Genomic DNA, 17,160 nt, shown 5'->3' with positions numbered 1-17,160 from the left:
AACCAAACTCAAAAAATGAATAACTGTTTATGCAGTAAATGGGGATTGTTATGACTGCATTGATTGAATTAATTTCTACTGCTTTTTTTATCTTCAATAGGCAATTGATTATTCAGTTGAAGAGTCAAAAAAAGTCCTGCCGCCGCTGCGAAACCCTGATATACTTGTAGGTGAAAATGACCTTACAGCACTCAGTTACCTTCATGAACCTGCCGTGCTGCACAATCTCAAAGTTCGCTTTGTGGAGTCCAAACTTATCTATACGTATAGTGGTAAGAAAGATTGGGATGACCAATCACAAGTTTCACATACATACCATGCTGTTGAGTTCAAAATCCGAACATCAAAATTGACTTTTGTACCTTTTGTACCTTTCATACCTTTTAAATGCAAATATATATATATATATATATATATTTAAAAAACGTTTAACAGAAAATTGGTACAGTGCTTAGCAAATAATTAAGTTATTTTATTATTATCCTAAATGTACTTTTCATACAGGAAATGGGCAATATATATTGCTGGAAGTAATTCTGTCGCCTTACCACCAAAATGCACCTATCTCGGCATACCGCTGGTGATGTTTCTGGCAAAATCCCGATGGAGTCCTATGGAAACTAACATGGCCGAAGCATCACTTGTAATCCGGTGGAAATAGGTGGTACCGATTATTCTGTTTGGTGGTATCTCTTTCGGCTTTACTGCCAAGATACCACCAAACTTGTAATGAGGCCGAAAGTAAAATAGAGAACATCATTGACAGGACATGATATGATATGGTATTTGTAACGCGCCTATACACAAGTGTTTCAAGGCGCGACGAGGCAGGGACGGAGGGAAACAAGGGGAAGACAGACAAACGATCCTACTAGGCCAGGTGTCATTCAGATCGCGCAAGTGCAGAAGTAAGGGGAAAAGGAGAAAGTGCAAGGGGAGGAGGTGGGGGGGAAAGTGCAATACAAGGTAAGTAGCGTAATAAAATAATAAATAATAAATAATAAATAATAAATAATAAATAAAAGGGCCAGCTGGTGGCAAGTGCGAGGTAAGTGCAGAGCAAGTGCTGGGAAGGGGGCTGTAGGGATGCAGTGACAGTCCCACAGTGCAGGGGGAGCCAGGGAGGCAGTGCAAGTGGAGAGTGGCTGGGCCCTGGACCGAGGTCGCTAAGAGTGGCCAAGATGCAGGTTTAGTGCAGAGTTCAGTGGGGAGTTAAGCAGGTTTAGCAGGGGAGAGGGAGAGAGAAGGCAGAAGCGAAGAGGAAGGTTTTGAGGTGGTTCCGGAACCGGAGATGGTTCTCCTCAAGTTTCAGGGAGGCAGGAAGGCTGTTCCAGAGGGAGGCCCCTGCTGCAGAGAGAGATCTACCCCCAGCTCGTTGCTTCGAGAAGCGGCTGACCATGAGGGAGTTGGAGACGGATGAGCGAAGGGCTCGTGAAGGAAGATATTTAGGAAGAGAGAGTTGAAGGTATTTAGGCCCCAGGCCCCAGACATGAGGGTGGGCTAATTGTCCTCTGCAGTGCCTAGTGACAGGCCTGCTGCCTCTTGCTCTGTACTATGACCTGGCACTGTACGTACAAAGTTGTTGTTTAATTAAGACATGAGGGTGGGCTAATTGTCCTCTGCAGTGCCTAGTGACAGGCCTGCTGCCTCTTGCTCTGTACTATGACCTGGCACTGTACGTACAAAGTTGTTGTTTAATTAATGTGATATCATAGATAATAATCTTATGAATCGAAGGCGAAGTCAAGCAACAAACATCTAAGCAAGGCCTAATTAACTGTATCCTACATTAGGAATTGTCTGGGAAACCAGGCTCACAAATCGATGTTGTGTGATGACAAACAGAGGTGTCTTTATTCCTGGTCATGTGAGCCAAAGAAAAACAGCAACCTGCAACGAACGGGACCTAACCGCACTGATCTGCTCTGCCCTCCAGACCTCTTACCTTTTTTTAGGTCAGGCAAGAGAACATTCTAGAAGCTACTACTAGGGTTTCTCAGCACACTTATACTGCCTTGCCCCAAAACAACTTTATGTCCACTTTGCTTATGATGACATGTAACGAGTTACGGTTATCCAATTTAAATCAAAGTTCATTGGACCTCCACTCCCATGATGCCTTTCAGCTGTTTATGAGTAGGGTTATTGTTTGTACCAGTCCAGGCTGGTTTATTTAACCATGTGGGCCAGCACTTTTCAGTTCAGTCACTAGAGCACATGCTCAAATGAGTTCACTGAAAATCAAGCAATTTCACAGCCAAAGTGGAATTTTAGAGTCATGTTGCATATCTGGCTCTTTGATATTGCCAGAAATATTATGAGTGATTATAATGCGAGCATAGGTATATCAAAATCCTTGTAACCAATCTATGTGCCTTATTACTTGGCCCTCAGCCTTACACTATATGATGCAAACTGAAAACACTTACATTAGTATCCCATGATATGGAATTTTATACTTGGGATAGTTTGGATTTTACTATCCACTTTCATAACCAGTTTTCCTTAAAAGGAAAATGATCCTGCATCAATGCAAAACTTGAACTCGGTACAGGAAAGACGACTTAGTGGCAATGACAAGAGGGCCTTTGCTGACACATTAAAGGGCTCTTGCAATGTTTGAGGTCTTCATTGGTCACCTCAAATGGGAGATCATCCACCTTATTTTGTTCAGTTTGGGAGAGAATGCTCAATCGCAAATTTCTCAGCTACATCCTGAATGTGCACATGACATCCAAAGTGTCGACCTAGCCTGAAATTGGCTCAGCCTGCATCACCACGCAGTGGGGTGGAGACGCAGTACAACCAGCGGAATTTAATTTAGGGAAACCACTATCCCAATCTGATCACAGTGACAATAGGTAATTGCAGGTGTCTTCACTCCTAAGTAGGATAGACCAGTGGGAGGAGCAAGGCACCTATCTGTGGAACAAGCAGTGTGACATAGGTGCAGCTTTAAGGAGTTGGTGAGCGAGTTGCAGAGGTTGCTGGAGACAGAGCAGGGAGAGGTGGAGGAAGGAGGTCAAAGAAGGAGTTTTTAAGAATTGAGTTGGAGGGTGGAGAAAAAAGAAGGGGGGCAGCATAGTATAGGCATAGAGGAACATCAAGGAGGAAGGTGGCTGGAAGCTGAGAGAGGAGATGGAGAAAATACCAAAGTAAAACACTGAGAGAAGACCAATTTGGAGGAACATCAAAGATGGAGATGATATTCAGGAGTCAGCTGGAGAGGAGACTGCAAAAGGATGATTATTAGTCTCTTGGTGGAAGCTCTGGGGTTTTGCCAACCACTACCGTGCCCCAGCCTCTACTCTTCTGCGGGCTTAACCTGTGACTGCAATGGACGGAGAGACCAGGCAGCAGGGGCCTTCCCAGAACACATGGTAAGAAGCAGAGGACCAGAGTTCATTAAACAAAAAGGAGACAAAAAGTGTGAGGAAACACTTAAAACCCACAGGACTGTTAGTAAGTGTAAAATTGATCATCTTATATTACCAAAGAGAAAATGCAGATTCGGATTCAGAAGATAAGACTCAAACTGTTTAACACAAGGCGAAGACCTCCTTTTGTTGTTGGAGCTTTATGTTGCATTTACCTTGTTTGGTCAAAACCTAAAAATGGCCATAATAAACCTTGCCTCGTGTTGATCCTACTTTGCTTTGTGACAGAGGGCCACCAATATCTTTGTATCCCTGCATGGGGTGGGGCAGACAAAGGCGAAGAGAGCTGCTTTGCCTGTGAGCTCCATCATACTGAACTCTTCCGAGAGGAACACATACACCATGAGGTATGGAGGGAGTACAAGTGTGACTAAATATGGCGAACAAAACTGGGGAGAGGAGATTATTTCTTCCGCATCACTCCCCAAGACCTGGGGATGAACAGTGATGAAGGTGCTGAGTCGCCCTGGTGCTTTGACGAATCGAGAGTATTCACTTCTTCTCCCCGGGGGAAGCCCCCCTTTGAGGGTAGGGAGGTGAGCCCGCTCAGCAAGACCCTCCCTAGGGGTCTGGGCAAGTGAGGCTTCAATGGCAGGGACTCTCCACCCTAAGTGGACAAGGACTCTAAGTCCCACAAGGAACTCCCTATGCAAGCCACCTTATCTGCATATATGGGACTGCCTCCAGTAATGAATAATGTGGCTTCCTTTTGTTTGGTACTAGGCAATGCTGGATCAACCAGGACGCCTGAAGGAAAAGGGAATATCCCTTTCAGAGCGAACTTGAATGTAAGAAGGATGAGTGGATCGGAAAGGAGTAGGGGGAGTGATGTGCAGGGGAAGCCCTGTGGCGTAGCTATGCCTTGGAGGCGCATAGCAGAGTGGAGCCGTGGACCCCACAGCAATTCGAGAAGCAGAGAGCGCCAGAGCAAGACGCCGGGGACCCGGCAACCTGAACAGTGGAAAAGCTGCTGTCAGGACCTTGCTTGAAGGACCGTCCAACCTGATGGTGTTACCAAGGAAACACAGTGGAGGGCATAAGGCTCATATAACTAGGCCGACACCAGTATAAAATCTTAGAAACTAAAGGTCCATTAAACTATATGACATCTCAACCTGACAGACATCATAAACCACAAATATACCACATACATCTACTAAAGGAATCGAAGGTAGACCCTAGCATGGCAACCATGGTCATTATGCCGCCCTCCAAGGAGTAGCTAGAGATGGAAAATCATTTCCCAGTCATTACGCCTCTCCAAACAGGAAGACCTTAGTGACTTACTAGGACAGTTCCCCAAAGTGTTTTCCAAGCAACTTGGTAGAGTCACTAACCTCTTTCATTATGTCCAAACACTGGCAGGGAAACCAATAAACCTAAAACCATTCAGAATTCCTAAGGCCAGGAGGAAAATTATTGAGGAGAAAATAGAGGAGATGATCAAGGCTGATATCATTGAGCCCTCTGAGAGTCCCTGTTCCTACCCCATTCTCCTGGTCGCAAATCTCAACCAATCCTGGAGCTTCTGTATTGACTTTAGGAGGCTAAATTCGATTTCCACCTTAGATAATTATCCCATGCCACGGATAGATCAATTAATTAAAAAGTTGGATAGTGCTAAATACATTTCCACACTTGTCCTCACAAAAGGGTATTGGCAGGTACCCCTAAACCCAGGAGATAGGGAGAAAACAGCCTTTTCCACACCCCAGGCTTATTTCACTTTAAGGTTCTTCCCTTCGGCCTACATGGAGCTCCTGCCACATTTCAGTGGCTCATGGATACAATCTTGAAACATTTTACTGCTTTCTGTGGGACCTATCTGGACGATATAGCAGTCCACAGTAACAGCTGGCCGGAGCACTCACAACATCTATATGTCATCAGCCATGCTTTCAGGAAAGCAGGCTTGAAGGCTATCTCAAGAAAGTGCCGTTTAGCCCAGTCAGCCGTTAAATATCTTGGTTATTTTGTCAGGATTGGCCTTATCCAACCCCTGACTGGTAAAGGCAAAGTGGTGAAACAAACGCCAACCCCTAAATCGAAAAAAGAGATCTTCCTGGGATTAAACGGATACCACCGATGGTTTATCCTGAATAATTCCACCATGACAGCTAATCTCACTGAAAAACTTAAAAACTGACAACCTTAAAAGTTGACCTGGGATAAAGAACATCAAGATAGCTTTGAGGGCATAAAATGCATCCTCTGTCAGCAGCCAATACTCAAAATAATGCACTTTAACAAGTAATTCATACTGCAAACTGATGCTTCCAAAGTCGGCTTGGGGGCAGTCATTTCTCGCATGCCATACGACAGCAGGAAGTTCTTTTCCCGAGAATAGTCATATGCCACAGTAGAGCTCGAGGCCCTGGTGATCAAGTGGGCCATAGTACATTTGAGATATTACCTGACTGGGAGGAAGTTTGAGTTGATCACCAACCATTGACCCTAAACCTGGATGAGTTATGAGCTTTAGAAAAGACACTAACCCTAGAGTCATGCGATCGTTCCTAGACTACAAACCTTTTGCTTTATGGTGGAGCACAGAAAAGAAAAAGTAGACTTTTCAGCAGATTCCCTCTCAGAATAGTTGGGAAGCCACACACTTAAAGGGAAGGGTATGTGACGAGTCAAGAGTATTCGCTCCTTTTCCGCGGGGGCAGCCACCCCCTTTGAGGCTTGCGAGGTGAGCCCGCTCTGCAAGACCCTCCCTAGCCATCTGGGCAAATGGGACCTGACTGGGAGTTACCCCTCGTTAGGGGACAAGAACTCTCGTTTCCACAAAGAACTCCCTATGCAAGCCACCTTATATGCATATATAGGACTACCTGCAGTAATGAATAACATGCCCTCCTTTTGTTTGGCTCCAGGCAATGCTGGATCAACCAGGACACCTGAAAGAAAAGAGAATATCCCGTTAAGAGCAAACTTGTATGTAAAAAGGACAAGTGGATCGGAGAGGAGGAGAGAGAGCCATATGCAGAGGAAGCCCTCTGATGTAGCTACACCTTGGAGTTGGCGTAGCACAGTGGAGCTGTGGAGCCTGCTGCAATCTGAGAAGCGGAGAATGCCAGACCAAGATGCCAGAGACCCAACAGCCAAAATAGCGGAAAAACTGCTGGCATCACCACAGAAGCACTCTTATGTGCCTGGGCGTCTTCTAACTACGCTGACACCAATGGAAGTAGGAGACCTGAAACCTCCTGTCAGCAGGCATACGGTGAGCACAGCAACCTATGGAGATGCTGAGAGCGGGACTATTGTGAATCCCACAGCAGGGAGACGAGGATCCAAAGAAGCAGACCTGTGCGAGTGCCAAACCCCAAAACGCCACCCATGATGAACAAAGGTACCAAGGTGGGATGGAGAAGGGGGAGGCCACCGGGTGAACATACCTTAAATGAAGGAAGTTCTGAAAACTGCGATATTGATGTTGGGATATTAAAGAAGCATAACTGCATATATCACGAGACACCAAGGAACGTGAGTGAAGATATTAAGTATGAGGCTTTGAGAAAGCTGGAAAGAGTATCCTGGGAAGGATGGAAGAAGTTACCAAAGTTAACAGTTGAAGAATGTGGGAATCCCTTAATGAGAGGCTGAAAAGTACTATGAGTCAAGAGAACATATTGCACCAATGGCTCAGGGAAAGAGCATAGCAGAGAGACCCCAGGAGTGGTGGTGCCTAACTCATGATAAAGATATATCAAACCCCAGAAGGGTGGAGTGGAAAAAGAGTGAGATACTCCAACAAAATGGAGGGACTGTAAGAGATTATCTTAACAAAAACATAGGGAAACTTCTGAGAATACTGATAGGATTTAAACCGTCTGGCACACCATGACCCATGAGCCGTTGGCAAGAACCACAGGAGCTCATCAATCAGACACTGAGAACTAGAAGAGACCATTTTAATGAACTTGTTTCTAGAGAATGACACTTTTGTATCTGATATGTATATATATGAACTAAGAGAACCCTGAAGTAAAGCCCCAAAACAGACATTCAAAGGAAGCAGCCAGGATAGAGACGTTATTTTGGCAAACTGTAGTTATTAGGATTAGTTGTAGGGTCAGGTTGATTGAATTCTGAGCAGAAGGCATTTTTGATTTGGACTTCTTGATGATAGACGAGCACCTTCTTTAGTTAGTTTGGTTAGCTAGTAAACATCCCTGTAGCAATGGGGTAAGGTAGGCTTTTTCTTTATTATTTTGAATAAAAATGAAGAAATGTCCAATACATCTCCAACTCCTTCTTCTGACCCATCACAGTGCAATGAGGTGCCCTCACTTGATAGGGGGTGGATCAGTGGTGTGTGAGAGGCCCCCAGGCTATCTCCATGGGGTACTGGGGGAAACTCTAGGGCCAGCTGAGCATAAAGGTCATCTACCCCGGGTACCATAGACTCGGCCGGTGCCATCTTGGTGTGGGCTTGTAAAGGAACTATTTAACCTGGCAGAATAGGGCTCATCATAGGGGCTATCTAAAGCTTTGCCTGTGTAGCGGGCTAGGAGAGCAATGGGCCCAGATGCAAACAAATGAGAAAGTTAATCGTGCTGCGCTGTGTTTAGTAGTTGCCCAGGCTTTTAATTGTGCAATGACTAAGATGTCTATCCATGGAGATTGGGGTAACTCGTAGATTAACACTTGATTTCTGGAGGATTCTTTCCTTCGGGCCGGATGAGCGGAGGCGCAAAGAAGAACATCTTTCCACCTCTTTGTGAGTAAGGACATTTTAAAGTAGGTGATATGGAGAAAAGTAACATGGAGTTGTCATTCCAAGGAGGAGGGATTGCTGTGGAGCTTGACCAGGATGCTGCCAGGGAACTGTAGTCTGAACTGCTTACCAAGGGTGACCTACGCTTGCCTAGCCACACTTACATATTACAGGAAATTAATGCTAGCATTGGTAAGATTAGACAGGAGTTGTATAGTATTGGCGTCCGAGTGAATGATGATGAGAAAGTCATTCAGGACTTTCACATGAATCTTTATCAGTCACAAATGAAAATAGCTGCCTCTCGGACGTTGGGGGAAATGACATCTGACAAAATAGAGGCCTTTAAAACAGACTAAGGCAGTACAATCTATATTTCAAGGGTGTGAAGAAGGTGGCCAAATGCAATGATTTGGAAGCTTGAATGCTGCGGCTTCTGGAACCTGTGAGGGGTCAGAAATGAGAGGCAGACACAAAGTTGTGGTATTCTCAAAGTATGACATTTTTATTAAACAGAAATGGGTTGCAAAAACACCCTATCCCAAAGAAGAATTTCCCTACCTAGAAAACTAAAACTAAAGTTCAGTCTGTGTCAAGTAGTTAGTAACTTAAAAGCTATCCTTGTGTCCAAAACATTTTTATCTGATCCTCACACTAGAAACTAAACAACAAAGGTTGAAAGGGAATGTCTTTCACTTGATGTTAACAATAAGTGTTAAAAATCAAAATATAAGGATAAATCCAACACAAAGTGTTTTCCAAGGAGAAACCCTTGGATCCAGAGGCTGGTGCCCTTCCCCTGGATTTGTAGGTAGGATGACAAAAGTGACATATGACATATCTAAGACATGATATGTAAACGCTTGTCTGAATGGATGACAACAGTGACCTGTTGCCGTTGTTGTGAAACTTTTTCTAACATTATGTTTTTTAATTAAACTTTGTTTTACTTATATGATTACTCGTGTGATGCTCTTTAGCTAGTTGAATAATCTCTAGCATTTAATAGGTTTCCCCCCTTTGAGCATCTAAAGGGTGGGTCAGCTTGGTTCTAATTCCCCTCTTCTATATTGATCCCGCTTTCTAGAACCAGGACCCTCATCAACAACAAAGATCACCCATTTATTTTCTCTGGTATACTCCCCTGCCAGGAATCCTTTTATGAGGTTTCAGATCCCTTGCATACTCCCCTACCAGGTATCTCCCCCCAAATGTTAGCTGCCTGGTGTACTATTCTTTCCAGGACTTATTAGTTTCACTGTTCTTTTCACTATTTCACAGTAGCATATATTTTGAGGTGCTCAATATATATTTGCCTATGTTAACACTTACTTCAGCTTTCCCCAACATTGGCATCTCATTCACCTGTTTTTGTTTGGGGTTTGTTGCTTCACTTTGTCTTGTCAGTATTCAAATATTCTTCTAATTGGATATTGAATTGATATAGGGTTTTGTCTGCATTCAAAGATCTGTTGAGCATTGTCCATATTAGCAATCGCATTCAATTCATTAACTTGGTTGCATGGTTGCATGTGTGTTGGTATGCCCCAGGGTCCCCAACGACTTCGGGTAGACTCACCGGTGGTTCAGAGTGTCTCCGACTCTTGATGTGCATCTGCGTTGAAGCATCCTCCCTATGTCGGCTTCTTACACAGTGCAGACATTTCCCCCAGCCTTTCCTGCAGCTCTATGTTTACTCGCCAACTTTCCTCTTTGGCCTGGACTGGAGAACACTGTCTCTTGGCACTACTGTACCTCCAGGAGCGCCACTGCAGCTCCCAGTGCTTCCCCTGCCCTTCAGGAGTGTCTGCTACACCTCTTCTTTCTTCACGCCACGCTGGTAAGTGTGACTCATGTTCACGAGCCGCAGCATGGATTTGCACATTTTCTCTCCCTCTGCTTTCTCCTGCACGTGTCACACCCTGCCTCACCTGTTTGTCCTTTGAAGTCTTCTTTCTAAGAGGTCTTTCTTTCTTTCTGGACGTTCGGGACTTGTACATGTACGGACGGGTATCCTCTGTCTCCAGTGTGTAGACCGGACACTAGCCTTGGTGAGATGGTAAGCGTTCATTATTCCAGGAAGATCAGGTGAGTAATGGTCTTAAGTCCAAGATGGGTCTAGGAACCAGGGAGGAGTCGATGTACTCGCACAGTGCAGAAGGCAGAATGCGAGTACAGAAGCAGCAGGACCGAAGGCCCGGGAAGGAAGAGGGACGAGCGGATCCTCAGGCGAAAGTGCGAGGAGCAGCACAAATTGATACCAGGACGGATATGTAGGAACTGCTAACTAGAAAGGGAGTAGCACGGGAGTAGATTAAAAAGTTAGGTACGCACTTGCCGGATACTCGGAAAGGTAGCGTTGAGACGCGCAGAGCCGCGGGGCGTGTCTGTTTTCTAGGAAGTGGCAGGTCTTGCAGAAACACTAGACAGCAGCTTCTCAATGGTGTCGGCCATGTTGGTAGAATAGTGGGAACTACATTGCGGTGCTTGATGGACCATGAAGTCCAAAAAGGGCGGAAACGGCGAATCATGACTGCACAGTTCTCTGCCATATTCCCTGTATCATTAGTGCAGATGCAATTTTTAAATGCCCTGCGCTCTTTTGGTGCAGCAAAACTACTAGCCTGCACGTTAGGCTTTGGGTTTCTCTAAGTTTGCACAAACTCTTTCCTCCTCCTCTTCTTCGTCTCAGTACCTGAGGATTTATGGGAGTTGAAGTCCATAGAAGTTGTTGGATTTCTTGAATGGTGTTGTTGAAAAGTTTCATATAAAGACACATCAGAAATAGGTGATGTTATGAGTTGTGAAGGTTTGAGTCATAGATGGAGTTTTGTCTAGAGTGACATAGAGGAATGTTTTTTTGATTTTCACAATAAGGGGGATTTTTGAGGTGACAACCAGTCATTGGGCCTCATTCCGAGTAGGGCGGTAAGGGTTAACGGTCACCGGTAACAAGACCGGTGCCGTTAAACCCTTACCGCCCTACTACGAGTTCCCTTTGTGGGTCCTTCCTTAACACCTGCTTTTATCAGGCATTAAGGATGGGACCCGCAAAGGCACGTTAGTGCTAATAACGGTACCGTAATTTACGGTACCGTTATTAGCGCATTCCCCATTCCCATTGAGCCCTATGGAAAGGCTTTGTTTTAAAATAAAAGTGTAGGAAGAAGTTGAAACTTGCACTTTCAGTGCACTGCACTGGACGTGCCCTTAAACAGCAAGTGCATGGTTTTGGGGTTTGTATTGTGCATGGGAGGGGGTGTGGCAATGGGTTTTGTGGGGAGCAGTGCCGGCCAGTAGGGAACATAGCTCCACTACTTCTTTTCGTACACTTCGACCACTGGTCGGGAGGGTGGGGATTGACAGCACTAGATATAAAGAAGACAGCAAGAGGAGACCCTTTTAAATCTAACTTTCAAGGTCTTTTCATTTGTCGTGCAAGTAGCCTGAGGAAGGGGAAACAAGATGGGGAAGAGTTGTTAAAGGCAAGCATGGAATTGGAAAAGGCACATAAAACATGTGGTTCAGTAAAAAACTATAGACAATTGGAATTAGCGAGAATGTAACTAAATGCAGTACAGCTGAACAAAGATGAGGTCATGTGAAGGAGGGTGAATCATAGATTTTTATGTATGGGGAATAGACTGAATACATTCCTGGTGTATCGTTTAAAGCTAAAATAACAGCAAATTAAATCTCACAGGTTACGGGCACATGGGACAATATTGATAGAAGGGAAGACATAAAAGGGAAGCTGTTCTGCACAGCTCCCTATACTAGAGAACATTGTGACCAAGAGGCAGTTAAATCATTTCTAGATAGGATTACTCAGTATCAATGTTAATGGAGACAGAGGATGAACGGCAGGAAACACCAATTATTACTGAGGAGATGGTTTTGGCAATCACAAACCCTAAATTAAATGAGGCCACAGATCAAGATGGGTAATTCCCTAACCCTATCAAATGTTTCAGAAACAATGACTGGGCCCTTTGGTATTGCTCTTTAATTATATTAAGGTGCAGAGACCGGTGTTGCCAACAATGGGAGAGTCCGTACCAATTGTGTTCCCCAAAAGAGGCAGGGATCTCCTGTCTTGCGGTTCATAAAGGCACATCGCTCTTGTAAATATAGATGGGAACATTCTCTTTTGTGTAATAGCAGACAGTCTGGAACCCTGGTGTTTGAGCGGGTGGAATTTAGCTTTTTGAAAGGGAGTACTTGAGAAAGTAGCAATCCAGCATGGGGTTTTGAAAGACACCATGACCACATAAGATTACCCAGAGGTCAAGTAGGCATTAGCGAGTGTTAGTCTACAATGCTTCCTCTTTCAAGGGGCACAAGGCAGCAGTGCCTTCTGTAGTTGCTGCTTTTTGCTCTAGTGGTCAAACCACTGGAGCCGGAGATCCAAGATGAGAGTAAAATTCTGGGCATAGTATATGCTGGAAGAACGTTCAAGGAGTCCTGGTTTGTGGACAATATTATTTTATTTATAACCCATCCTGAGCAGTCGATTTCTGCATTGGTGGGCCTGCTTGACTCCTTCCAGGCTGTTTCACGTTTTAAGATAAACCTGTATAAGTCTGAACTGGTGAACCTCAAGGCTAAACCCATCCCAACTTGAAAAGATAACAGTGCTGTTGACTTTGAAAATGACCTCCAATACATTAAAATACCTGGGGATTAATTTGGGACATTAAGTGGCAGGTCTTTATTCTGCAAATTACCCCACTCTGTTCACTAAGATAAGAAAGGATCTAGTGGGGGAGTGCTAGCTACCTCATGGTTTGGGAGGCTGGTATCTATACAGATTAATATCCTGTGAAGACTACTTTATATGTTCCAGACTTTGTCAATTTTGGTTTCCATGAGGGGTTTATCAACATTACAGAATTATATGATGTCCTTTATATGAAAGAGATCATGACTGGCCTTGAGTGGCTAAGAAGACACTATTCGTCCCATGTTTGCATGGTGGCCTCTCATGTCTGAATGTTTTACAATACTTCTAGAGGTCTTGCTAGGTCCTTCCCAGTCATTGCGGCTTCGTTCTGGAATACATTACCGGTTGCCATCAGTTCCTTGCCCAATCTACAGTCATTCAAAAAGGCACTGAAAACGTATCTGTTCAGATAATCCTTTGTCCTCCCGTGTTCCTGACTACGAAGTCCTAATGATGAATTGGTGAACTCCATGCATCTGTCTCATCTTATTTATTTTGTCTTGGTGTGTTTATGTGACGCCATGTGAGCTGTCTGTGCGGTATAAATAAATAAAGAATAAAATAAATAAATACATTTTACGCTGCACAGTTGCGTGTGTTAAGGGAATGGCTGAATCCCAGATCCACTAAACTATGGACGTTTCTGGAAGGCAGTGTAGTGGGATGTCCACTGCTTCATTTAGTCGGGGGCATGTATGGAGGATAGGCCTTTTGCCATTTTTGAACTACCTTCTATAAGAACCACTATTTGTTATGTGACCGATTAACAGTAAAAAATAAAGCTTGCTTCTTTTCCTGTAACATTTATTTCCTAAACATGGGAACTCACACTTTACACCTGCATACAGGGGGAACGACTTTCCTAGCTGGCTTACAGCAGATGTGACTTTAATATGTTACTAAACCGTGACATTAAATCATGGTTTGTTGTTGTAAGGATGATGTTAGTATAGCAGAGAGGGAGTGGTTCCGTTATTCCTAGATTAGAAATTGGACCCTTGAGTAAGATATTAAAAAGGCAGTTATCAGGCTTTCTTCCTGCTTCAAATGGTTATTGTTCTCAATACACGGGTCTAGGGGGGCTCACATCTAAATTATAGGTGGTACTGATGGCACCTATGGAATTTACTGATCTAGCAAATGTCAGAGCCCGGCATAAACACCTAGGAGCAGATTGGGATTTTGGAAAATGGAGGAGGATCTAGCCTAAAGCAGCCTAAAGTGTTCCACATGCACACATCACAAGGAGCAATACCAGAAGGTGATATTTTGATGGCATAGAAGCCCTAAAACATTTTGTATGTGGAGAATAAGGCTTATTATGGAGGAGATGCAGTGCTGCAGGAATATCATTACATATATGGGGGCAATGTCATAAACTCCACAGATTCTGGGGGGGGTGTACTACGTGATGAGCGCAGTAGGATTACTGTAAAGCTCTTACCTAGGGATCTGGATATCTGTCTATTGAGTATCCACGGTATCACTACAAAATACCAGAAAAAATACTGAATACATTTACTGCACATTTGCGGGAAATTAAAATGTCAAGACAATGTTATACTGCACAAGGAGAGCGGTGGTTGCAGGGGTGTCGCCCGCTTCCCTTATACCGATAAGCGATTCATTGGTTGCAGAGGGGCCCCCTGCAGTCTCGAGACCGGGATTGTGCCATTGTACCATAGATGTGAGATATGTGATCACTTAGTGTCTACATTTTTGCATTCAGAATTTCCATTTGCAGAATTTTTGGGAACGCAGTGATCACATAGATCCAGTATCCAGAGTCAAGAGTTTTTCCATTAGCAAAGAAAACCAGAGAGGTCATGTCGAGGGGACTCTAAGCACCTGGGTTTGTAATTGTGGGATTTGGGAGATCAGGGAGAGTTCCTGATAGACTGCATGCTAAAATTTGGTCAATTCTTAACAGTCACCACTGATGTAAATTGTTATACTAACAAGGACACTGGATATTTTGAACAGACAAGAGATGCACCAGGCGCATGTGCCTCATATATTGATCAGTCCAGAATTTAAATGTAAATGTGCCATTTGATTGAAAATGGCTCATCAGCTACAGGCTATCATTGATCATTTTGGCACACAGGCTTAAGTCGGGCAACATTTTTTCTAGTGTTCTCAATTGGCCACTGACACGATAGGGCTTATTACCACTACAGCAAATGAATTGGAATGTATTCTTCATTTTAGAAGTAAAAATAACATTTAACTGCTAAAATGAATTGTTCATGTATGAAATTAGTTTCTATGTGTAATTCTGGCATACCTTTATGCAGGAATTATTTTGGTTGCCATCAATCCGTACAAAGAACTGCCAATCTATGGAGATGCCATTATCCATGCATACAGTGGCCAAAATATGGGCGATATGGATCCACATATATTTGCTGTGGCAGAGGAGGCCTACAAGCAGATGGCAAGGTACTGTCTCTAGAACAATAAACAATGAATGTTCCTAAAAGCGGTTTCTTGTTATTAAGCATATAATGTACTGTTTTCTCTGCATTCCCCCCATACTTAACCCTCACTATTATAACAGATGCACAACCAGAGAGTCTCTCTGGGCCCCTCGCTCGAGAGACATCAACTAGTCTATATAACACATGAACAATTACTCCTGACAATTCAAGGGTTGATAAACACATGCAGTTGGATCTGCAGTTAAAAAATCCTTTCATGTAAATATTACGCTCATTATATGTAATGTAACTGGTAATTTTGTTCATTGCATATTTACAGAAATTACAGGTACCAGATCTATGAAATTCCAAAGCAGGGGCCAGCCGGTTCCATGTGATCTACCGCAATTATTTCTAAAAAAAATATCGATTTTGCTTCTTTATATGGGGGGTCCCACCCAAACCCCCCTGCTTCCCTGTGTTTGTTACCCCACCCTGATCCCTCCCCCACGTCTTTTAACCCTTTACCCCCACCCCTTTATATTTACCTTTCGTTATTTCTTTCAGTTATAATTCATTTGTTAGCATCATTTCGGTAACATCACTGGATACCGGGGCAGCCATGTGCTGATAAGTCTGTCGGACTGTATTTTCAGAAAGCTGGGACTAATGACATTGCCCACGCTTTGGGCTCTTGTGAGTATCATGTGGGGCTTGCCTGTAATGTCATTTTATAAAAAAAAATGTTTATTTATAAATCAGCGCATAGGTGAACATATACATCAACAATTGAATGGCACCCCTCGTTATGCATGTAAATTGATATTTCCCTTGTCCATCCCTCGTTAGCCCCGGATGGGTCTTATCCCCCAGTCTCATTGGGTCGGGCCAGGCGATGAATACTTTCTGGTTAAGTGCAGGGCTCGCGAGACTAAGCGTGGTTTATAGGTCAGGGCCGGATAGTTCTGGTCATAGTCTAACAGCAGTGTCCAAATGTTCATAAAGCGATGGAGAAAACCCACTTTAGCTGCCGTGACCTTTTCGGCTATTATAATGTTGCAGGTTTTAATCCACCAGAGGGTCCATCAGGGGGCCTTCCGTGGACTTCCATGTGCGTGCCACAGTGATTTTAGCTGCTAGAAGGAGTTGGGTTATCAGGCTGCATTCTTTCCTGATCTTCGGTAAGAACATTAGATTGGGATCCCCAGGAGGACATGTTCGGGGGGCCAGTGGAATTGTCACTTGAGCAATCTCTTTTATTGTGGCAAGACAATGGGACCAGAATTCTCTTACCTTAGGGAATGTCAACCACATGTGGAAATAGGATCCTGGGAGGCCGCAAAGGCGCCAGTAGTGCGGGTCTAGAGTCCGCTGGAAGTGGTGAAGACAGAGAGAGGGGAAGTACCAGCGTAGAAGCAGTTTGTGGGCGCATTCCCGATTAGTGATGCAGGGAGAGGCCGTGCACGTTCTCGACCAGATGTCCATCCAGGTGTGCTCCTCTATGGCGTGACTCAGGTCCGCCTCCCACTGAGACTTATAGGAGGGCTTAATGAGGAAGGGATCCTCCTGCAGTAGTTTATAGAGGGCCGAGATCTTCCCTCGAGCTGGCAGGTCATTAACGGTGAGCTCTAGTGGGGCAGGGGCTTGTGTCGCTGCTGCTCGTGTCTGTGGGTGGGAGCACCAGTGCCGCATTGGGCATAGGTGAACCTGTCTGTTTCCGCAAGTTAGAAGGTTATCGTGCATTGTTCGAATGTGCGAGGGGAGTCCCCATCAAAGAGCTGCCCCAGTGACTCAAGACCTCCCGCCACCCAATTCCTAAAGTTTGTTGGGGGGGAGCCCTGGGGGAAGGCTGGGTTA

The 17,160-nt window shown here is 44.4% G+C and overlaps 1 protein-coding gene across 1 annotated transcript in view; it reads left to right on the top strand.

Annotated features, from left to right (window-relative positions):
- MYO5C (myosin VC) overlaps window positions 1–17,160 on the top strand; it is a 1,282,854-nt gene that overhangs the window by 156,952 nt on the left and 1,108,742 nt on the right. Inside the window, exons 3-4 of the mRNA XM_069624842.1 lie at window positions 101–272; window positions 15,181–15,325. Coding sequence (XP_069480943.1) covers window positions 101–272; window positions 15,181–15,325 — 317 coding nt within the window. The remainder of the gene's footprint in view (window positions 1–100; window positions 273–15,180; window positions 15,326–17,160) is intronic.

Source organism: Ambystoma mexicanum, chromosome 11 (assembly GCF_040938575.1).
Source record: "Ambystoma mexicanum isolate Mex_15411 chromosome 11, UKY_AmexF1_1, whole genome shotgun sequence".
Classification (NCBI taxonomy): domain Eukaryota; kingdom Metazoa; phylum Chordata; class Amphibia; order Caudata; family Ambystomatidae; genus Ambystoma; species Ambystoma mexicanum.
Note: the sequence above shows the minus strand (reverse complement) of the source record. Positions and strands in the feature narration are given on the sequence as shown.